Source organism: Ceratosolen solmsi, unplaced genomic scaffold (assembly GCF_000503995.2).
Source record: "Ceratosolen solmsi marchali unplaced genomic scaffold, CerSol_1.0 scaffold15, whole genome shotgun sequence".
Taxonomy (NCBI): domain Eukaryota; kingdom Metazoa; phylum Arthropoda; class Insecta; order Hymenoptera; family Agaonidae; genus Ceratosolen; species Ceratosolen solmsi.
This window is the reverse complement of record NW_011948434.1, coordinates 4,396,984-4,421,851: the sequence shown is the minus strand read 5'-3', so window position 1 is coordinate 4,421,851 and position 24,868 is coordinate 4,396,984. Positions and strand designations below refer to the sequence as shown.

At 26.2% G+C, this 24,868-nt stretch overlaps 5 protein-coding genes across 5 annotated transcripts; 3 read left to right on the top strand and 2 right to left on the bottom strand.

Annotated features, from left to right (window-relative positions):
* Positions 1-2,042: 2,042 nt before the first annotated feature.
* On the bottom strand, positions 2,043-3,371 carry LOC105364876 (poly(U)-specific endoribonuclease homolog). The gene is made up of 4 exons (XM_011502906.1): positions 3,365-3,371; positions 3,090-3,282; positions 2,346-2,784; positions 2,043-2,273 (listed from the first exon to the last, which is right to left on the bottom strand). Exons 1-4 carry the CDS (start codon positions 3,369-3,371, stop codon positions 2,043-2,045), a joined length of 870 nt encoding a protein of 289 aa, XP_011501208.1.
* A 302-nt stretch (positions 3,372-3,673) lies between these two features.
* Positions 3,674-4,631, top strand: gdl (gonadal protein gdl). The gene is made up of 2 exons (XM_011502850.1): positions 3,674-3,758; positions 4,036-4,631. Exon 2 carries the CDS (start codon positions 4,054-4,056, stop codon positions 4,576-4,578), a length of 525 nt encoding a protein of 174 aa, XP_011501152.1. The 5' UTR covers positions 3,674-3,758; positions 4,036-4,053; the 3' UTR covers positions 4,579-4,631.
* Positions 4,632-5,419: 788 nt separating this feature from the next.
* On the bottom strand, positions 5,420-11,509 carry Lon (lon protease homolog, mitochondrial). The gene is made up of 11 exons (XM_011502847.1): positions 11,148-11,509; positions 10,320-10,550; positions 10,072-10,241; positions 9,483-9,793; positions 9,163-9,354; positions 8,784-9,088; positions 8,520-8,659; positions 8,118-8,400; positions 6,601-7,207; positions 6,130-6,429; positions 5,420-5,712 (listed from the first exon to the last, which is right to left on the bottom strand). The coding sequence occupies exons 1-11, from the start codon at positions 11,399-11,401 to the stop codon at positions 5,482-5,484; spliced, it is 3,024 nt and encodes a 1,007-aa protein (XP_011501149.1). The 5' UTR covers positions 11,402-11,509; the 3' UTR covers positions 5,420-5,481.
* A 476-nt stretch (positions 11,510-11,985) lies between these two features.
* Positions 11,986-13,759, top strand: LOC105364875 (uncharacterized). The gene is made up of 3 exons (XM_011502905.1): positions 11,986-12,236; positions 12,458-12,895; positions 13,234-13,759. Exons 1-3 carry the CDS (start codon positions 11,989-11,991, stop codon positions 13,757-13,759), a joined length of 1,212 nt encoding a protein of 403 aa, XP_011501207.1. The 5' UTR covers positions 11,986-11,988.
* Positions 13,760-14,408: 649 nt separating this feature from the next.
* On the top strand, positions 14,409-18,834 carry LOC105364818 (myotubularin-related protein 10-B). The gene is made up of 10 exons (XM_011502846.1): positions 14,409-14,762; positions 15,322-15,513; positions 15,998-16,150; positions 16,226-16,350; positions 16,412-16,567; positions 16,683-16,987; positions 17,065-17,211; positions 17,316-17,488; positions 17,583-17,753; positions 18,280-18,834. Exons 1-10 carry the CDS (start codon positions 14,700-14,702, stop codon positions 18,772-18,774), a joined length of 1,980 nt encoding a protein of 659 aa, XP_011501148.1. The 5' UTR covers positions 14,409-14,699; the 3' UTR covers positions 18,775-18,834.
* The last annotated feature ends 6,034 nt before the right edge of the window (positions 18,835-24,868 follow it).

Sequence of the window (24,868 nt, the reverse complement as noted above, 5' to 3'; positions counted from 1 at the left end):
AAGCATGTATTAAGTAAACGACTAAATTCTTCGCGCTGCCTTAAAACATTTATTTGAATTAGAATTTTTATTTTGATTATAATTAAACAATAAATTTCAATAATATTTTAGACAAAAGTAAATAAATACACTCTTTTCTCCATAGTTGTAACATTTTTTATTGAAAAATTATCGTACGAACAATTTAATTAATTGACTATTTATTATATTATAAAATTGATGATGTAACAACCAATAAATACTCTGATATATATATCTTTCGAAAAAATTCTTTCTAAATACTAGTAACAAACTAACGATTCGTTTTATGTTTATAAATATATTAAACTTAACAATAAGACTATAGTAGTTATAATTTGCTGAAAGTGCAAATAATAATAAAAGCGATGAATTTAAATATAAACAGGAATATAACGTAAGAAACAAATGCAATAGAAAGCATATATTTTCTTCATTATGATATTTGCAACGCAAACATTTCACATTTCCTTCATCTATTAATTTTTTCCTTCCATCGTTCACATAAATTTTTATATTTTGGAAAAATTTTTAATACATTATTTGCAATTAGATTTTTCTTTGATTTGCTATTAATTTGTGTTAATTTTTTATTAAAGATACTATTTATATAGACATACAATAATATATATTCATAATATCAAAAATTTTATAGAAATATATATATCGTGCAATTGAAAAGGATTTCAGCCATATAGCAGGTACATAAAAATATAAAATGTTAGACAATAGCGCAAAAAATATTATATAAATAACACTGATAACAGCAAACCATTAAAAGATTTATAAAAAATAAATATTCCTTAACTGAAGGGATTAAGTTTTTATTTCAATACAAGTATTTAAAATACGAAAAGCAATAATCCATGCCGTAATCGTGATCCGTGTTTACTCAATTATTTAGAACTTGGAGTTGACTGTATCACGTGGAATTCTTGCAACATTAGGTGAAAGTATTAAGATTATTGTATAATCCCTGAAGATAAAACTCATGGATAATTTACTAATAATTAACTACTATTAACTATTACACAGAATTAACTATTACAATTATTACAATTAACTATTATTAATACTACAATATTTAACTTTAAATTGTTAGACGAAGATGAAGGACTTATTAAATAAGGCGCAGTCGTTGATTATAAAAATAATGATTCATGACAAAATGGTTACATTGTCATCAGCTAGGTAAATCAACCTACCGAACGTGTACCAAAGCTACGCTAATCCTCTAGATAATAACTAATAATCCTTATCAGTATGTGACCTCGTCAGCTATTAGATAAAGGAATTATAAAATTAAAAATAATTTAAATAATTTAAAAAGTTCAATATAACATTGAAACAACAAAGATTTGTAAGCTCGTCTAGAGTCTAGTCATTTTCATTTATAACATATAAAAATAATTTAGAATTGGATAGAATTTTCATGCATTGACTCTAATTAAATTTTTCTAATATTAATAATTATTCAGCTTTGATATTTAATTTGTTTACAATATATGACATTAATTTTAATAATTGTAGAAAATTTTTCCATAAATAATTAAAGCAATTATAAATTATTTTATACTAATTGCCTATGTATGAAAGTATAAAAGCACATTGTGAACGTAATAAACTGATTAGTAAGTGTATTCAACAATCTTATATAACGTGAATCTTACATGAATTATTATATATAAAAAAAATAAATAATAGTCATGGAAAATTGATTAATTATTATTATGCGAATGAATAAATAAAACTAAACTACTCAACTATTGCAGTAATGTTCACTAATTCATAAACTTATTTGTATGACTTTAATGTATAGCAATGATTTTATCACTTGGTACATTAATTAATGCGCATAATAATTTATGTATCATTCCTTATCAATTTAGCCGTGTTATTATTAAAGATAAAACAAGTTATTTTAAAGGGATTTCAATGGTTTAGTGCTGTGTAATCAAAGTATATTTGGTACTTAAGCAATTGTACTTACAATTTAATAGGACTCAAAAATGAAATAAATAATTTTAAACTTTAGGAAATGATGAAGCAATAAATTTTTCATTATGTGAATGTTGCACCCAAGATTGAATTGTAATTTTTTCATTTTTTAATTGAATATTACAATTCTTATTTGGTCTTGTAAAAAAGCATATAGTATAAAGAGCTATGTCAAACTCTGGTAATGTTCCAATAAACATTGACGATGATTTAGTTTTATTTAAATAGTTAAAGTACAATTCTGCTACAACTGCTTTCTAAAAAATACATTATTAATTGAAAATACAAAAGCTGACAAATAGCTGCACAAATACTTTACAAATACTTACATTATCTATTCGTTTATTGTTGATATATCCTAAATAATTCACTTTTTCATTCGACTCTTCGATTGCAAAAAAAATCCAATTATGTAAACCTATAATACGACGATCTTTTCTCTGTTCTACTAAAAATACATGCTCAAAGCCAGAACTTCCTAAGCTAGTATGATTAGATCTGGAGTACAAACCGAACCATATTTTCTTTATGATTTGTTTGTATGTATCTAAATTTTTTCTAAAATAACCTTTTGTGGCTAAAAAATTCATTGTATTTGCCATAATCTTAGTATCGAGTAAGCTATTAATAAAAGCATTTTCCTCTATGTTTTCCTCTACTGTCATATCTTCTGCATGATTAGAATATATATTGTAATTGTCATATAATTTATATATTAATTGTAATATTGGAAAAGATTCAAAAAATTCTTTTGGTATTGTAAATAAACTATAAAATGAAAGTCAAATATTAAAAACAGACTTTTTCTTATTATAAAATCAATAATACATGTAAAAGCTTAAATTCCAAAAATGTTCAAATTAATAATTTACATTCTCAACAATGAACTTTTTCTAAAAAAATAAAAACTAAATAAACAAATATTTAAAAAGTACTATCATTTTTTTACTACACTTTCTAATATTATACTATGTTAATTGATATTACAGGTTAGTTTCAATTCTTGCTTAACTAATTGAAATTTTTGTAATTGAAGATACATGTTTACATGCTAAATAAAATATGTTTATTACGGGAATAGACATTCATCTTTTGTACTTTTAGAATACTTTTTTACTTGAAAATTAAGATTGAGTGAATGTAAAATATTAGGAAGCTCATCAAAAAGTTGCTCGGATATGTTCTTTAATTCTTTATTAGATACTAATGGATATTGTTTTCTAGTAACAATAAAATTGTTATTATTATTTTGATGATAATTGTCACCTATTAATTTGTATAGAAATATAATCAAAATTTAGATTATAATTATTCATAATCACTTTAGATATTTATTAATTATTCTGACCTGTCATGATATACGGTACAAACAAATATATGAGATAGTATGATGTACATCTTATCGTTAACATTATAAAACAGTCAAATATCTAATAGTATACAGTTTATATTAATTTTTCCGTAATAATTACTCGTTGTACACATTAATTAATATTTATATACATATTTTTCACTCATAATAAAAATAATTTCAAATTGACCTTGCTTTCCGCATTTGAATTCTAAAATATAAAATGTAAAAAGTTAGATAAATATATATATATATATATATATATATATATATATATATATATATATATACAAAGGTGATATGTAAACAAGAAATTTAGATACTTTAGTATATGAGAATGTGGTAAATGTAAACAGAAAAAATACATTCCATCGACATCTTTTTATTATATGTAAGTGAAATAAATTAATTATTTAATACTTCCGTGATATTTTTTATCTTTCTAAATATCATTACGATTTAATTTAAAATTACAAACTTCACAATTGTACTAACCTTAAAGAAAATTATGTTTGAATCAATACTGAGTACACGAAATAATATTTTATATAATTATTTTATGAAAAATGTTGCTTGAAACATGTTCTTTAGTTTAACAATATAAGAATTAAAATAAATGAATCAATGGAGATGTTAAAAAAAAATTTATTAAATTCGCATTCGAACAGAAAATATCAGTAAATGAAATGGAATTGGATAATCCAACACCCGAGGATTTACAACGAAAATTATATTTTTTAATGGAACAGCTGCAACATATGGCGGGTGAACTTCCTCCAAAATATCAAATGCGCTTACCTTATGAATTGTTGTCTGGACTTGCAAATAGTTTATTAAACGATACTATTTTTGAAATTGTGAAAGGTTTAATGGAAATTCAACATGTTACAGAAAAGCATTTATTTCAACAGCGATTACAATTAATTAATCAACAGCAAATTGAAATTCAACAAGTATTATCAAATATTCGAGTAGATGATGAAAAGGAATCAGTAAAACAGTCATTATTTCAAAAGCACAGAGAGGAATTAAAACAACAAGACATGAAATTAGTGATGCAATTGGATCAAAAAGTAGCTGATCAACAAAGCATCTTAGAAAAAGCTGGTGTACCTGGTTTTTATGTAACAAACAACCCAATGGACATTCAAGTTCAAATGAGACTATGTGATTTTATAATACGACTTAGTAAAATGGAAGTTCCTAGATAGCTAAAATTTAAAAAATATATGTAAATAATATATGGTTTATTTATATATTTTTATTAACACACATTATTTTCTGTTCATAAGAATTATGTTATATAAACATAATATTCATTTGGATTTATAAAATATTTTATTATAAACTTGAATTTATAGTAAGTACTAGAAAACTATTAAATGAATACGAATTTTTATTAAATTAAATCCTTAAAGTCAAACGTTATATAATTAATATAATTTAAAAGTATCCATCAATAGAGTTACTAAATACTTTTATTTATATAAAATCTATAATCTACATATATTTCATTATATTAATAAAATTAAACTATATCAATCATACTATTTTATACTCAAAGAAAAGATAAAGATAAAGATAAAGATACATTTACAAAATAACAAATGGTCTCTTAAAAACACAATGACGATGGATATACATATTTACAATGTCTTATATTTGTTTATAAAAAAATATATCATTACATTTTTTAAGAAATAATAAATTTCTAATCTATGAATTATTGTGTATATTAAATACTAATTTATAAATAACAATATTGAAAACGAAATGATATATTTATTTTTTTGACGACAATTTAAAAGTATATTCAATAATTATTTAAATATTAATTTTAAACTTGTATAATTATTTTACGTACATTAAAAAAAAAAATTTTTTAGAAAAAAAAAAAAAAAAAAAAAAAAAAAAAAAAAATGTATATTAATGTATTTAATTGAATAAAAAATATATAAAACTATAACTTCGTAATTTCTATAATATTCGATAAATTAAGAATAAAAAAAAAAATAATAAAAAATTAAACAAATTTTATTACCCAATAAAGCAATATAGAAGTACTTATTAAAACTTAAATTAAATGAAAATATTAAATAATCCAATGACGATCTTTATGCATAAAGTGGTTTCTGTAATTTAGAATCAAAGCTTGTTATTAAATCATCATTTTGCTTCATAGAAGATAAATGACTATCGTTATCAGCGAAACATATCCTGTAAATATCGTTAAAATTGTTAACAAAGTGAACTTCAAGTCCGTCTGTGATATATTTCGGCAAATCTTCAAAATCTTTCTTGTTTTCTTCAGGTAGTATTATACATTTTACTCCCACGCGTTTGGCCTAAAATAAAATTTTATTATTTTTATTGAGAATTATGTAATGATGCCAAAACTATATTTTATCATAAGGTCTGATATTATATAAATCGATATAATACAATTAATTTGTTTATTTTAACAATTTCTCTACTATCTCTACTAGTTTATTTATTAGTATGTTAGTTCTTAACGAATTTCATATGAGAATTTTATAATACAATAATCCATAATAATACTATAATACTAAATGTCGGCAATAATGTAACGCTTGTTGGTTAAATACACTATTATATTATTAAGCATAATATTGCACTTAAAATATGTTATATAAATTAAATTTACAATATACGTATTGTAATAGAAGCCAGTGTTTTGTTACATATAAATAACGAAAAACCGGCTTCGTGCGTGAAAAATGTCGAAATAACGTTTTACTCACCGCAATGGTCTTCTCCTTAATGCCACCGACAGGCAAGACTTTACCCATCAGACTCAATTCGCCAGTCATTGCGATGTCCTGACGTATGGCTTTATTTCTCGCAAGTGACAAGAAAGCTGTTGCTATAGTCGCACCTGCGCTCGGTCCGTCTTTGCGTGTCGCACCCTCGGGTATGTGAATGTGCAAATGAGCGTCATTCAGTAAAGTGTTGGTGGGTTCAATTTTCTGTATGTAGTTTCGAGCCACAGTCATGGCTATTCTAATCGACTCTTTCATCACATCTCCCAAGTGACCGGTTATCTTAATGTATTAAAGTAAGATAACAATTACGATAAATGCCTTATTCCTTATTCTTTAGGCTCGAATGTGTGTGAAAATATTTTTCAAAAAAAAAATTGAATAACCGTAAGCATTTAAGCATACAATTATCATTAAATTAAATAGATGCTAATCAACGATAAAATTCAATACCTGGAAGGTGCCTTCGTTTTTCTTAGATATCAGATTTGGTTTGCTTAGCGTTGTTTCGATGAAGAGTGTGGAGCCACCCATGGCCGTCCAGGCAAGTCCCATCACAACTCCTGGTGGCGTAACTTCATACATCCTATCGTGCGTAAATATTGGTTTGCCCACGAAGTCTATCAAGTTGTTGGTGGTTACGTCCAGCTTCTCGGCTTCTTTCTTGATTACCTTGAAGGCAACCTTGCGATGAACCTTCTCGATATGCTTCTGCAGATTCCTCACCCCGGATTCACGACAGTAGGACTTTATGAGGACACTCAAGGCGTTGTCGTCGATGTGAATTTGGTTATTCGAGAGGCCACATTCTTTCATTGATTGGGGCACAAGATATTGCTTGGCGATTGCAAGCTTCTCTTCGGCCACGTAGCCCGACATGTCGATCATTTCCATACGATCGCGCAGCGGCTCGGGAATAGTATCGATTACGTTGGCAGTGCAGATAAAAAGAACCTTTGACAAATCCACTGCCACATCCAGGTAGTGATCAAGAAAGTTTGCATTCTGCTCTGGATCGAGCATCTCGAGAAGAGCTGACGATGGATCACCTTGATGGCCTCTACGATGTTTCATAATATTCAACATGATATAATGTACAAGAATATTTAATTATAGTTTTCTTATATTTTTATGATATTATTATAATGCTAATAGTCACTATAATTAGTAATCTAAATATTTATGTACAATTACTCTCAATTATCGTTTTATTATTTCATTGAATCGAAAATTATACATCGTTATGAAGATACATACTCAATTATAATGTATTTAATAAGATGAATTGTAAAAATAAACATCCTAATCATCATTTACATAAAATGACATATTTATATAAATAATAAATAAACATAATAAATATTTACATACATTATTATTCATAAAAATTTTAATTAAATAAGGACAATATTTTTGTAACACGTAACATAACTATTATATAAATTTATATTTATATATTATATGAAAAACTACACATTAGTCGTAAAAAATATTTGTATTTTAAATTTTATGCAATGTTTTCTACATAATTCTATTTCTATATTAATAATTTATTTTAAATACTATAATTTTCTAATATTTATAACAATTGAAATGTATTGATTAATTGTTACAAAATTTTGAAATAGAATATACTTTTCTAAATAGTATTTTTTTCTAGGTTAAGTAAATAATTTATCAAATTTATTCATTGAAAAGTTCTAACAAGACTAATAGCATTTATAACATGAAATACTTTGTTTCATTCATGCGAATTTTATGTATAAATTTTTTAAAAAATTTTCAAACAAATACACGACATTCGATTTCTATTAATAGTTAAAATTAATAATTAAATGGTCAACAAATTTAAAGAATTAATAAATTCTCGTTAAACAATATAGTTATATTTAATATCTAAATTCTAAAATATATATTCATATATATATATATATATATATATTTTTTTTTTTTATTCGACTATTACTTACTTTCCAATTTTATCTACTTCATCTATTAGAACTAATGGATTTTCCGTTTTTGTCTTCTTCAAACACTGAATAATTTTTCCTGGCATTGCTCCTACATAAGTTCTTCTATGCCCTTTGATTTCAGCAACATCAGTCATACCGCCAACACTGAATCGAAAATATTCTCTGCTTAATGCTCGAGATATTGATTTGGCTATTGATGTCTTTCCAACTCCAGGAGGTCCATGGAAACAAAGAATCTTTCCTTGTGTAGATCCTTTTAATTGACTAACGGCAATAAATTCTAAATAAAAAAAAAAAAAAAAAGAATACATCAAACACAATATATATGTTAATAAAAGAGAAATGAAAAAGTATTAATAGTAATAGAATATTTAACATTTAATACTTAATGTTTCTAACCTAAAATTCTTTTTTTAATGTCCTCCATCCCGTAATGATCTTCATCAAGAATTGTGATTGCCTTTTGAATCTCTAAATTTTCAATACTCGTGATGCCCCATGGTATTGACGTTAACCAATCAAGATAATTTCTTGTTACACTAAAATATGAATTAAAATTTTATGTTTAGTTTTAAGCTTAAATAAAATGATATATTCTTTATGAATTTTAAGCAATGTAGTTATGTAAATGTAGTGATTAAATTTATTAAGAGGACAACTTACTTGAACTCGCTACTATGGCTTTCTAAAAAGCTTAATTTAGTCAATTCTTCATTTATTACTTCCATGACAGATTCAGGTACAACCTTACCCTTAATTCGCTCTCTATATTTTTCTTCGATTGCATCTTTATCCTCTTTTTCAAGTCCAAGTTCTTTTTTAATAATTTTCAATTGTTCGTGCAAAATGTATTTTCTATGCTGTTGTTTAACTTTTTCCTCAACTTCTCGACCTATTTTTTGTTGTAACTTACTCAATTCATATTCTTTTTTTAAAAGTGCTAAAGATAGTCTTAACCTTTTAGTAATCTATTGAGAAAATAAACAAAATTATGAAAAATAAAAACTATTTACTATAATGAAATAGATAAGAAAAAACTGACATCTATTTCTTCTAAAACTGCTTGCAATTCATGTCCATCAGCTCCAGTTAGAGCAGCTCCTAAATCACTTAAATATACTGGATTGTCGACAATCCTTTGGCCTTGATGGAGCATTTGTTGTAATGATTCACGATATAAAGAATTCATACTTATAATATCTCTGATTGTCTTTATCAATTCTTGAGTTAAAGCCTAAAATAATTAGAATTTCATACAATTTGTTGCTTTGGCAATATTGGCCTTTTGTTTAATTAAGGAAAAATACAGAAGCATTAAGGCAAAATTATTAAAATACTGACTAGATCTTTAATTGAATATACCTTTATTTCTTCCGTTTGTCTAAATTTTTCGTGCGTGACATTTACAACTTCAACCATTAGTAAAGGCTGTACTACAGATTCTTTCTGAGGATTCGATTCACTCTCTTCTTCAGTTGGTGCAATGACTGCAATACTTTTGTCAACAGAAGGTGCAGGCACTTCACTTTTCTCAGAACGATCAGCTTGTTTAATTTCTATTCTTTTTCTCCTTAATTCTCTACGATTTTTTTTCCCAACAGCCACTGTTTCGTCTACAGGAACGGTAATTGTTGTATTTAATAGAGGAAACTTCAATTTCATCTGTTTTGTCTCTATACAAAGATAGACCAATGCAAAATACAACAATTTTGCATAAATATATAATTGTTTCTATTTGTTTAAATAGACTGGTATTTTAATTTTAATTTGAAAGAAATGATTAAATAATAAAATTTAAATAATAAAAATATTATGCTCTTTCATATTTAATCCTTCTTTCTGACTCAATGTCAATATTACTTTAAATTAATCAAAAATATCGATTAAATTAAATAAAGAAAAACATGAATTAATTGAATAATGAGAAAAATATTATTTTACAAAATTTTACCAGGAGGCTTTACGCTTATATCTTCTATAATCTGTCCTACTATTTTAATTCTCCTATGTGCCATTACTACGAGTCTCATGCGATCTCCTAAATCTTGTACTTCATGTATTTGTGCAAAAGTTCCAACTGAATAAATGTCATTTAAATTATCCATAACATCCGACTCGTTTCTGTATAATAAAAATAACAATAAAATACAAGTAAATTTCAAATAACACTAATGTTATATCGTTGTACAGTAAACTTACTCTTCATTCTTTTTTAAAAAAATACCCACGTATGGCTGATTGAGTGAAATTTTGCGCTTTATTAAATCTATGAGAATGGCATTTGATAATTCTAATAATTTTATAAATCTTGGAAAAACTGGATTACGATTTATTGCTATTACTGGTACATTCGGCCATACTTCTGGTACAATTACAGTTGCTGGCAAAGCTGCTTGATAATCATCTGGTGGAACCCCAGTGTTATTGTCACTGTATTGTAAAAGAATAAAATATGTAATTAAATATTACTAACTTTTTATAATAATTTGTGATTTAATATTTAATAATAATATTTATAATAATATTTATAATAATATATTATAATATAATATAATATAATAAAATTTATTAAAAATTGTTAAATAAAATTTAATTTAATTTAATATCTCTTTTTATAATGTACTTATAAATTTCAATTAGAAAATAATAGAAACTAAATTTCATTGTAATCTTATGTATAGAATAGTAATAATGGTAATGAACTAATAAAATAAATTGTTGTATATATTTCATTTTATGGATGATAAATTAAAACTAACTTTTTTTTTTTTTTTTTTTTTTCTCCCAAGCTAAATTCGAAATTACCTAATTATCTCAAAAATACCTGAAACAAATACAATAATTTTATTTAAATTTAATTTCTCACAAAGGCCAATAATGTTTGGAACTATTTTCTAAGCCGGCGTTATGAATAATTAATAAATCCAAAGCTTCTTATAAGATAACAATATCGTGATGAAAAATTAGTAGGGGAGAGGCAAGAAGTATGGGAAATGATAGAAAATTCTGATTGAAAATTCTACTAACCCAGAATCCTTATCCGAAGGATTACGCGAAGAAAAAGTTCTAATAGTTATAGCGGCTACACTCTGTTTATATTCATGTAGATTTTTTCGTAGAAATCTTGAAAATGGCAATGTATTGTCTTCTGAAATTATCACTTGGCCAAAACCTGAGTGTTCGTTTAATCGTCGATTTTTGCAAAGCGACCTTGTAATTAATGTTCGATGCCTAAATACTGGCAATAATTTTGCATTTACAAAACTCATGATCACGCGCATTTCGCTTACAAGCTCACTTTATCCTTCTTTACCACTAATAACTCGTGTAAAAATTTTTTAAAACCGCTTTAAGGTTAAATTTATAAACGGGATGATGAAACTCCTTCCCTATCCAATGTTCGGGTCTTCTCGTCCGAACCACGTGACCATTTATATAAATAGTATGGTTATGCATATACTATAGTAAAAAAAAAGTGTACAATTCGTAGACAAGGAGAGCAACATATTGTACTGCCTGTATTTGAATTTGTTTTCGAAGGAATATTCGAATTTATTCAAAAGAAAATAAATTAAACGTGACAGTTAATGAATACATGTCTATTTTAAAGCGTTGAGTCGTCTAGTCGTCTGCCATTTTTTAACAATCGTTGTATTGAAAAAGTATTTAGGAAAACACCGGCAGTAAGAAAAATATTTGTATTTCTTTTTATTATAATAATATTAAAAGAATTATGTAACAAGTATTATTTTATTAGCGAATATTAATGAATATTTATTTTTTTTTTATCTAAGGCATAAGTTGATTTAAGCATTATGAATGTTTTTAGCGAATTTTTCAATATTCATTGTTGTATTTTTAGTTTAAAATGTCGAATGCTTCAGGAAGCCTTAATGATATGCGACAACGAATCGAAGCTGATAAAAGAAGTATTTTCGAGCAAACCCTCAATGACAATTCAACCAATACTACTAATTCAAGCAAAGAGCATAAAAAAATATCCGATGCTGTTTATACCTTAATATTTACCGATGAGGATGTCGACGACAGCGAAGAACTTTTCAATCAAATTTTGAAAAAAGCCGAAAAAGCTTATAAACAAGATAAAGAATTCAAGTAAATTTTAACTAGAAAATTATTAAATGTATCGATTGAATTTGTCTTAATGATAATCGTTTAAAAAAAAAAAAAGGAAAATCAATTATAACGCACCTTTATGTAAAAAATAATTCAATAAATAATTAAATGACAATTCACTTTATGTAAAATAAAAATTTTAAATAAATGAAAATATTTATTAATTTTAATTGAAGTAAAAGAATGCTTATTTTATTTAGGAAAAAAAATCCTCATCTAAAAAATATACTCGATAACTTTCAAATACCCTCGACAAAAGTAAGGCAAAGAAAATCTAAAGAAATCGAGGATTCCCTGAAAATTATAAATAATTTCAGAAGAAATTTAATTGAAACGGAAGTACCTAAAAAGACTTGTTCATATACCTCAATTATAAACGCTAAGAACAAGAAGAAAAAAACATCGGTAAAAAAAAGTCTTGCACCCGAAGAAAAAAATCCAAAATATAAAACTTATCCTGTATGGAAAACAACGGAAACGTATACTCCGATATTTCCCGCATCGACAACTCCCAGATGGACTGAAAATGAATTTTTACCAAAAGCTAATAAAATGTATACACCTCATCAGATCTACAATTGGGTAGAAACCACTGACTGCCAAATCAACGCTCCTCCATCGTCTGAGGAAAATGTCAGGTATTAATTTTTCTATAAATAATGTTTCTATAATAATAATACATATATAATATACAAATAATAAATGAGAGTTCATGAGTTATTGTTCTCGTATATTAACGATTAAAGAATATTAATGACAATCAAAAGTTTTATAATTGTTAATAACGAAAAAATAATGGCTTTTTCCTTTTTACGATAAAACGTCCAAGTTTGATATTATTATTATTTAACAGTTGGATAATTGCTTTCCTTCTACCAAATTACATTATTTCTTAATGCCATAGCTTTTGTTTTAATAGTAACAATGTACACATTTGAATCATATTTTAATAAAGTATTAATTTCGTATTCAATAGAACCAATGCTGCAACATGCAATTCAATAATTGATAATGAAACTTTTGCGACTCCTGCTAAAAGTGCAATAGATGGAATTACTTCAATACGTAGTACACTTGTTCAATTCAAACCATCGCCTCCGAGACGTTTGTCACATAGTAATTCTGAAAATTCAAGTATTTCTTCAAATTTTCCGTTCATAATGGAAAATGAAGAAAATGGATATGATCAGGACATCGATAATATCCATTTATCTTATGAAAAATATGACCATGCTGAAATGGACCAAGACCATCTTAATGAAAATTATACTGAAAATTTCATAAATAATCCTAAAGAGCAGAGTGATTATAAGGAAAATTTCGATAAAAGCTACCTTTTAAATAATAACAATGATACCGCTAATGAAACTAATGGCAGCTGTTCAAAAAGTTTCTCGAAGGAACCATTTTTCGAAGATTTCATACGTAATCTGAACAATAGTATAAGCAATAATTATAATATGGAGGTCAAATGTTCAATGAAATTCAAATTATTTCAATGATTTTTAACATCACTGTATAAAGTATCATATTATTTAGTAATATACAGTGGGTAATTTTAAAATAAAAATTTTTTACTCCAATACATTTTATAATTATAAAAAACTAATTATTTTAATTTATTATCATTTAGTTTAATCTATTGAATATTAAGTTTATTTTAAAAAATTATGTCAATAAAATTAAACCACCTATGTTATTTAATTGGGTATTGAGGATTTATTTTCCTTCACATGACACTCCGATGTACATTGACGTACTTCTATGTAAATGAAATCGAAGCCTTAAAATGTATAAATTATAATATTTAAAATACAAATCCTAAATAAACATAAAATAAATAAATAAAAATTCAAGGAAAGAAATACAATTTTATGATGCTTGCAATTTTTACCTTTAACGATCATATTCCATCATTCGTCAGCCTAAATCATCGAGAAGATCATCGGATATTTCATAAATGTATCCTCTTAGTGCCACCTGAAGGTCTACAGAAGAACTTGCAAACATCCAAGTTAAGGTTAGGTTTTTCCGTGTTCATCCCACTACAATTGACACTGTTGACTTAGTATATAAAGCATACCAAAGGGACCATTATTATTGCAATGTTTTAATATATTTGTTAAGACTCTCTGTATTTGGGTAGCTAATTGGATTGAACGTATTAAGAGAAAATCTAAGATAAACGTAACTTCACATTTATTATCAATCGAATAAGGATTAGGGAATATTAATTGTTTACCAAGTGACGTTTCTATACTCGCATTGCTCGTCTCTCTTTTATATCTTCAGGAACGAGATTTCTACGTTAAATAATCGGTTTTTCGATTTTTACGGATTGCGAAAGCGTAAGCGACACATCGATTTATTCTAATTTTAACAATTCTTACGAATTTGAAGAAAATTTATACCGAATGCAGGAAAGTCCTTACACTCTCTGCTATGGAAAGCAAGAGTTGCAACAATTTCATAAGTTACGTCGGCTTCGAGGAACATGAAATGCAGGTAAATAAACATTACTTATTGAATTATTTATATTAATTATATTTATTTTTCATCTTTCCGCAAATAATCACTTATCATTATAACATATTTCAAGACGACACGACTTTAGAGTTTATAAACTATATTATAAATAATGATCAGTATGAAGTATTTGTACGTGTGCTTTCAATCTCTGATTTTCAAAGATTAATAAAAGTATTATATTACTTTTTTAATACTTTCCTTCATTTATTTACGTTTTATTAAATAGAGCCGTACTTTTTGTAATACAAAATTTCCATAAAAGTTCAATAATAAATAATCTTATATCCTTGATATGTTATTGTTTATTTAAATTTTATTTCATCCTACTCTTATTGATGTAAATTTTATTTGTCATTTTAAAAATAATATATCAACAATTTCATCACTGCTATATAAATAATATAATTTTACAAGATAATTGCAATGATATTTAGAATTTTCAGTATATTGTTAAGTAAGATTTAAAAATTATCATAATTTAAACATTATCATAACACTCTAATGTATATCAAAAAAATATTTGTATTGATTATAGAACTTAGGTTCCAGCAGACGTAATTCAATAAATGAAAATAGTATTAAATTATTACCGGGGGAAGCTGTCGTTGCTAAAGGTCAAAATGTCCTTATGTTTGAACCAGTTAGTGAATCGAAACAAGGAATATCTGGAGTATTATCGATCACTAATTTCAAACTTACCTTCGTCACTGCGGATGATAATGGGGATGTAAGTAGGAGAGATTCTATTATAGCGTAATAAAATGAGTCGAGTAAGATTAAAATTTATATATATTTTTAAGATGTACGATTGGTGTCAATTATTCGCATTAACAATATAAAAATCATGTTTTCATATCATTAAAAACATATAGATAAATAAATTTATTTACATTTATTTATATTTATTTTTTATATTATTTACAGTTTACTATTTATTATTATGTATTATTATATTTTAAGCAAATGTATTTTTTATTATCTTTTTAAATTTATTTCAACTCATAACAAACAGCAGACATTATTTTGAATTAATTAAAATTGTTTCAGAGTAGTTTATAATTTTTATATGAAAATGAAATCTTTATAAATGTAAATCTCTAAATCTCAGTACAGCAGACAAAAATAATCTCTGTTTTATAAATTTTGAATTCTTTTTTGATATTTTGACATATTATTCTATACATAAATTAAATAATCGTACAAAATTTAAGGACATTTATCAACAAAATAATCTATACGGATACACGGATACGTGTTTATCGAATATCGACACTATATACTTGCTTATGGGGGACAAAAAAAGGAAACTTGTACCAGGAGCAGTGGTTCCATCGAAAGTGAAAGGAATATTCATTATATGTAAAGTTAGTAGGATATGTTATTTTAATTTCAAATGCTTTACTAATTATTACATTGAACAATAAATTTCTAACAAGCAGAACCTAAGGACATGGTCATTTTCTTTTAAATTTTCTCCAATTGGCGATGGAAAAAACGTGTTAAATGCTTTACTTCATCATGCCTTCCCCACCAAGCATCATCTATTATTTGCTTATGAATATAAGTAAGTGGATCTTAATTGAAACTGAAAGCCTTTTAGATTATTAAAATTAATTGTTTCTTAGGGAGCCATATTATAGTAGCGTAGATAAAGAAGTGCAGTTATTTCGTAATATTACCGATTGGCAGAATGAATTAGATCGCACGTACAGTAGAGGTATACATTTGAAAAATGGTTGGCGATTATCAACAGCAAACGTAGAGTTTCAAATTTGTCCTAGGTAATTTTAACTTGATCATTCTCAAAAGCTTTTGATTTGTTTGTATTTAATTGACCTGGAAAGCTCGTACGCATTAAATATTACTGAATATCTTATTCGTAACTTAATATTATAGCTTATCAGAATATATCATTGTTCCTGCATCAGTAACAGATAGTCAATTATTTAAAGTAGCTCAGCATTTCCAAGGTAGTCGTCCACCAGTTTGGTCTTGGTCAAATGAACAAGGTGCTGCATTAGTGAAAATGTCCGAACTTTGTCCAAGTATCACCGAAAGAACTCAAGAAAATATTATGTTAGAAAATATTCGTAAGAATCATCCACGAAAAATACAGCCTGTAATTATTGAACTGAACAAAGATATTAGCATAAAGGCTGTGGCATCGAGTTTTTCTAAATTCGTCCACTTATGTTCTCCAGGTAGTTAATTCAGTATTATAGCATTTATTGCGTAAAAGATAGATAATGTTAATACATAATTATAATGACATTTTTAGAAAGCGTTAGACAATTTTTAATGCAAGAAAATAATTTTTATTCTTTATTGGAGAGTACGAAATGGTTGAAGTACGTATCATATTGTTTGCAAAAAGCTGTAGAAGCCAGTGAGCAATTAAACAACGGAGTTCCAGTTATATTACAAGGTATAATAAATCATTTATTGTTAAAGTTTATGATTTAATTTAATTATAACAATTTATTATCAATTTCTAATTAATAATTAATAATTAATTGCTAATTAATACAGAAGGCGCCGGTAGAGATGTCTGTTGTATCATTTCAAGTTTAGTTCAATTATTATCGGATCCATATTTCCGAACAATAACAGGATTTCAGAGCTTATTACAAAAAGAATGGGTGGCCGCTGGTCATCCTTTTTGTGATCGTCTTGGCCATCTGAAAAATGATGGCTCGAAAAAAGTAATTTATTTACAATAATCTTATAAGAAAAGCATTATTTATTATAGTAATTGAGAGTATGTATAATATAATGATTTATTTGTATATAATTTAGTCTCCGTTATTTTTGCTGTATTTGGACTGCGTTTGGCAACTTTGTCAACAATTTCCAGCCGAATTCGAATTTACAGAAACGTATTTAACGACATTGTGGGACACGGCGCATATTTCAATTTTTGAAACCTTTATATTTAATTGTGAAAGAGATCGTATTAAAGCAGCTACAGTAAGTACTTGAAATAAACGAAAATCATAAAACAAAATAAGCATTAAATTTTATATAAATTTTTTATGTTTTGTTAAACAGAATATTGTTATTAAAATTAGGCTATTATTAATGTTTGCGATTTAACGTGCTATTGTTACATTTGTAATATATGTAGTCTTAGCATCGTAGTATTGTAATTTTTAATTTCAATATTATTATCACGTTATTTCTAATATATTTTTTTTTTAATAATTATGTTGTCGTGTATTAATGAACGTGTATCAGACAGTAATTTCTTCAACGATTATAATCATCCTTCGTAGCAATCTTAATTAGAATGAAAAGATATAGAATGAAATAGTCGTATGAAAGTTTTGATGCACTAGGTTAGCTATTTTCATAATTAATGATTCGCATAATAATCGTGCATAATAGAAATTCGACATTGACAGATTTTTAAAATAATACCAAAACGTACTTACGAAATATCAATTTATCCAATGATACGCTTACGAAAAATACAAAAATTGAAATCAATTTACAGGATCCAAATACTCGTTTGGTGCTACGTAGTGTGTGGGACTGGAGGGAACAATTCAATGAGCAGGACATCCTACTGTTCCACAATCCCCTCTTTAATCATCCAGGATCATCGAGCCCCTCGTACGCAAAAGGCAAGTCAGCCTTCCTCAAACCCTTGTATAAAATATCCTGCTTGGAGATTTGGTCGCAATGCTACTTTCGCTGGATTCCCCATCTGGTCATCAACAACGGCGGTCATAATCAAATTGAAATGTATGCAAGACTTCTGCAGAATGACGTCGCTCAACTCCAGATGGACATCAATGGAGGGGGCGGTATCTCCTCGTCGCCCATCGACAAAATGTCAACTTACCTTCTGCAAATGAACATTAATAGCTTCTATCCGTTCAGTAACAAGAAATCGGGAAATACAGTCAGTACGCCCATCATCAACACGTCATTCATAATGAGCGAGAGTATGATCGACGCAGAAAGTCTATTGACGGCCCCTGACTGATTGCCGTAACGGAAGCTCAAAATGGAATAACTTTTTTTTTTCTATTCGTCGACTCTCCTTCTCGTTTCTGTTCCAGCAATTTTTGGCAGTGGTCATGTAAGTGGTCGAAACGTAGTGAATATAAAAATTCTTCACGAAAATGATACTGTTAAGCATCTCGTTAAAAACTGAACATAAGTAGTTTCGTCAACTACTTTCTAAGCTAATGACATTATTATTATGTCATCAAATACAATTTATAAGTTTAATTAACGGAGACGTTATTAGAAGCTCGTTAAATACAGCTGAGATAGGATTTTTCTCTATTATTCTAAAAAAAAACTCATTTAACGTGTAAATAATTTTCAAAAGTAAAAGATTTGCCTTCTTCGGTAATGTGTTCAGAAAAAAAGAAAAAAAAAGAAATGATTGTGCGCGCGTACGTGCATACATCATAAAAGGCATAAATAACAAATCTAGTGCTAAATATTAATTTTTATTCAATAGAAAGTCTACCGTAAGGTACTATTTATAAAAGTTAAACATCTCTGTTATCTTTGCTCTTTAAGAAGATATAATGTTTTAAAATTGTAATATTTAAGTCATCGCTATGTCAATTTTTATAAATTAATGAGGAGTAAAATCACTCGATTAGTAAGATCAATTAGTAAGTGTAGCTAATTTAAAGAAAAGTTACTAAATTTCTTAATTATTTTACTAATGATAATAATAAAAATAAATTTTACTTTATCTGCATTGATGTATTTGTTTGATGAAAATTAATGGGAACGTACGGATAAATATCTATGCGTTGAAAATGGAAACTATATTTATTGAATGTATATAAAAGTAAATATAAAAAGCAAAAATACGAAAGAACATGTTTTTGTTGTTTTGAAATGTTATCGACAACTTTCCGAGCTTTCGTTTATATTTTTATTTGAATTTGAGTTCTAAATTAGTTGGAAGTGAACCAAAAAAAAAAAATTTTTTTTATTTAAAACATGTAAACGAGTAAACGATGCCGTCAAAGAAATCAAACAGATAAGGTGCAAAGGCAACTGCCAACAGACATTTGCCACCTGTTCAATTATGCCATACCTTATTTCGTATTATTATTATGATTAAATGTTAATCATCGATCGAAATAATTGATAAAGACATCGATTGAAATAATTCGTTAAGACATTGATTGAAGGGGATAGAAAATTGACTTTCTACCTTTGTTTAAATAAGGCTTTGATTGAAAGTTCTGACTCGGAGGATAAATTTATATTACGTGTAACGAGATGAAATGACATTTTTTGCACACTTTACATATAAATCAGTATAAGTTATATAATAATGAGCACTAAAAACATTTAATCAATGTCAATTTGTATATGAATATAAAATTTCCTATACAATTTTATGTCCCATTTTGATGAATCAATAGTATGAATAATTTTGCAGTTAATTTTCATTGATCTAGAGAGATTTTTAAATGCAATCAATATTGCTACTTAATTCATATTACATTTTACTACAATGTATTCATTTTGAAAAGTTCTTTTATGATATTTTACTTTACTACCTTTATAATACTGGAAATTGATATGAAAATACTTTGATAATTACTCGCAAAAATTTAAGTTTTATTATATTTTGATTAGAACTTGAGATTTAGTCGCTTAATAAGATTTTCATAATTAAATTTTAAAATATTATTTTTTGTATATTTGAAATATTAATGGCGTAGTTTATTTATTTAAATTATATAAAATAAAATATTTACAAAAATTAAGTAAAGTAAAAAGATTTTTTATTTATTATATAAGTTGTCCGTAAGAATGTCTATTTGAATAATTGCTCAAACAGTTAATCGTTGAATGTTGATGAAATTGTTTCAAGATCTTATATAAATATAGCGTGTTAGTAATTCTTTTCCACTCTAGAAAAGTAAATTTGAAATAAAATTAAAAATAAGATTTTAAACTCGACTTATTATATACACAAGCCAATAAATTCTAATAAAAAAAATTTGTGACCACCAGATTCATTGTATATAGGAATGGTTTTCTAATATATTGCTTTTCAAACTTATAATATATCTAAAACCAAGTGAATTTTCAATTATGTACACAATATGCTTTAATAATAGTAGTAACATAATTTGTGAGCCATGTACATATTAATGCAATTGCTTATTTATGTTTGCCTTCGAACAAACGAGTTGCGGTTATTATAGTGCATTTTTATAAATATAAGTTTTTGGCGTTTTGAGATTTAGTGTGAAACGACAATTGTTTATGTATAACTAACGCCGTTCGATATTCTTACCTAATATATAAATATATATATATATGTATGTATGTATGTATGTATGTATGTATGTATGTATGTATGTATGTATATTGTTAAGACATCCTTATAATTTATTTGTATTTATTTTTAATGAGAGCTTATAGAATAGTAATGAAAGTTCAAATAGTGTTGAAATTGAAAAAAATATAATTTTGCCAACTATTTTTTTAAAATAATAAATAAATTTTTGAAACTATTAATCAATTTTTCTGTGTCTTTAATTTAATATATTATGTATTATTCAATTCTGTAATGTCGGAACAAATTGTACTAAATTCAATATTTAGAATTTTCATAATAATGAAGTATTTTTATGTAGTTAATTCAATATTTACTAATGATTTGACTAATAATTCATTTTTCTAATCGTTTGTTTCTTTATTTTCTTAATAATGAAAAAGCTGATTTAATTTTACAAATTCGAATTAAAACATTTTCAATTTTTTTTTTTTATCCTGATATTTTCTTTGATTAAATGGAATTTAATTTAATTCTTCGTAATTTACATGTTAAAATTGTGTAATCAATATTCAGAATATATTAAATAAAAATAAATGATATATAACGATTAAACGATAAAAATTTTCGACGATAAATAATATTCTATTAAACTTTAATCTGAATGGTTACTGTATTAAATCAATTTCAAATAGAAATTTCCAATTTTATTTCCAATTTTTGTAATTTCATTGAAACATTTTATACTAATATTACCCAGGAGAAGAAATACATATATAATAATTGATAGATTAAAATAATATTATGAAGTTATTGGTGTAAAAGTTTCTCTCATGCACTTTGATATAATCAAAAGATATATGTTTCGGTAAATTATAAATAAAGTATTTTATAAATCTTCATTATAATTTAATAAGATAAAAAAAAGGTATTAGAAAATTTTTAAAAAATATCTTAGAAAAATATATATGAAATTAAACGTAGAAAAAAAAAATAATGAGACAATTTACATTATCAAAATTTAATTTTAACGAAAAATTTAAACAAAAAACTATGCAAAACATACGTTAAAAAAGAATTTGATACAGAAAGCATAAAATATTGGAATATACTATATAAATGGTATAAAGTACAGTATGCATATTTATATATAATACAAGTAAGGCTTGGTGAGGGGCACAAGACATTATTCAGCCAAATTTTAGAAAAATAATGAGCTCGTAAATTCACAAAGAATAATAAAATAATAAAAACGGTGTTATTGAATAAATTCGTTGTTTTATAATGAATTTAATCGAAAAGCTCGCGTGTATAATAAAAATATACAAATAGGAAGTAAAAATTTGGAATTATTATTAGATTTCGTATTAAATAAGTAATTAGAAACCACTCGATGACAAAATAATTATTGATGTTAAGTTATAGGAAATAAAATTTACCAAATAAAGCGTAAAAATACAAACGGTATAAATATAAATAGAGAAAATAAAATTCCCAATTACTTCGCAGCTGTAATTTCTAAGGATTTGTGAAATATTAAGCCATAAGCGAAATTATTTTAAAACGAATTAAGAGAATAAAAAGGAGATAACAACTATGACGATAATGACGATAAAAACTTATATTTAAAACCTAATTTGTGATTTTGTACATCCCATGAACACGAATGCAACAGATATAAACAAAATCAAAACTATTGCTGGAAAATATATATGCCTATCAAGGATGTAATCAATTTGAAAAGTGCATTAGTATATGTGGATTAAATCATGAATAAATACGATTATGCATGCACACGAACGCAATGTGCGCGCACACGGAGTGCGCCACCATTTATAGAGTGCGGTTATAAATTAATTTCACTTTCTAAATGCGAATAACTTCCCAACGATTCGACCTATGAGATTTCCAAGTCTTTTAGGATACGATCGCACGAGCTTCTCTTTATACTACATTTAAAATCTGCAGAGAAGATGAGTGCAGCAAAGCAGAATGCTGCATAAATTCTTCCTAACTTTTAATGCTCGCGTATGTACGCTAATAAATCAGTTGCACTTGTCTATTAATAAATTAATCAGAACTGCATGAATTAAAGACGGTATTTAGAAAACATTCTTATATGTGAATATAAATTAGGTAGCAACTAATTCTCGATATATGGCGCGAGCAACGCGTGCCTTATTCTTCAAACGCGGAAGTCATTACTAGAAGCGTTGTCTCCTCGCTCTTCTCGTGGACAGGAAAGTACGAGTAACTTTCTTTACGAGACGAGCTCAAATTAAGCTTGCGGAAATGAATAGTCGACTATTTTCAATTTCGATTGCTGCCTCCGTGTATTGCTGGATATATTTGTCGATTTCACTCGTGTTAAATGCAGCCCGACGTTGGAGTGAAGGCCGCGTTTGAAAAGAAATAGTACGAGAGTCTGTATATTCGTAATCAGGGATCAACGGTTTCAGAGTGTGTGAAAATTGAAGATGAGTGAGACGAAGGAACTTAGTGTCCTCGAGGAAAGTGTCGGATAACGAACGATTTTCACATTCCATTGGATGGTATTTCCCCATCAACTGATCATAGAAAATAAAAATTATTACTAATGTCCTGATGATTCGCTATTAGCGAATGATTGAAAATAATCGGATAATTCATTAATACGAAAGCTGTTGATTTCTTAGATCGAGATACATAAGGATAGGTATTGCTTGATGTAACTTACATTTGCATTTAAATCCTTTTTAATGTAATGGAATTACACGCTTCGATCACATGCAATTGGATTTTAATTTTGCAGATTTGAAAGTCTAAAAAATGATTAAGATTTTCTCCGCACGTTTCTTGATAATACTTTTATAATATTAACTGCTCCATAATAGCAAAAGGTAAAAATTATGTTTATTTCTGTCTGACTGAATTTTAATTACACAATATTAAACTATTTTTCATTGCTATGTAATCACAAGCCATTTTAAAATATCGCTTTTATTTAAATTTGCTCTATTGAATGAAAAAATTATTTTTACCTTCATTTAGTAATGAGTATTATGGTCATTAAATAACAAATGATGGTTAACAAAAAGCTATCTCGGTGCTATCCTATATAGAAAATACAAATTTACAGCAATTATGCTTTAATAATATTTTTTCTCATTTCTCTTATTATCTCGCATTTTCATTATTCTTTTTGCAATAATTATTGGCTTTTCATTTTATTTTAATATTTATTTTAATACAAACAATGTGCATATTATAAACTTTGCAAACAAAGTAAATGTTATGTAGGAAAATAATATGGATTGAGAAAACTATTGTTTGGATCGGCATGAAAAATCTTGAATTTTAGCCGCCAAAAGTATTGCAATGTACACAATTAAATGCTATTTAATAAATTAATATTTTAATACCATTTCTAACGACTTCGATCTAAAGATTAAAAAATTATTTAATGAGTGTTATTAAGAGTTTGGAATTTTAAAAATGAAGTTGCTAAATACGCAATAATAATTAAAAATTAAAAAATGTTATAGTAATTTATGTGAAAGAAGAGAAAATGCAACTGATTTGTTTAAGTAAATTATCTTTATTGTTATTTATCTCTGATAATAATTTTAAGAGTTATCATTGATAGAAATTAGCCGTAGCTTTGACATTACTAGATGATCAGCAAATTGAAAATACTATAATTGTACATGCCAATTCAGAAATTTTCCGTATAATTAATCAATATTAATTTTCAACAATACTTGTACAAATATTACACGAAATATATAATAATTTTTTTAATAACTATTACATTTATTAATTTATAGTGGCAAAT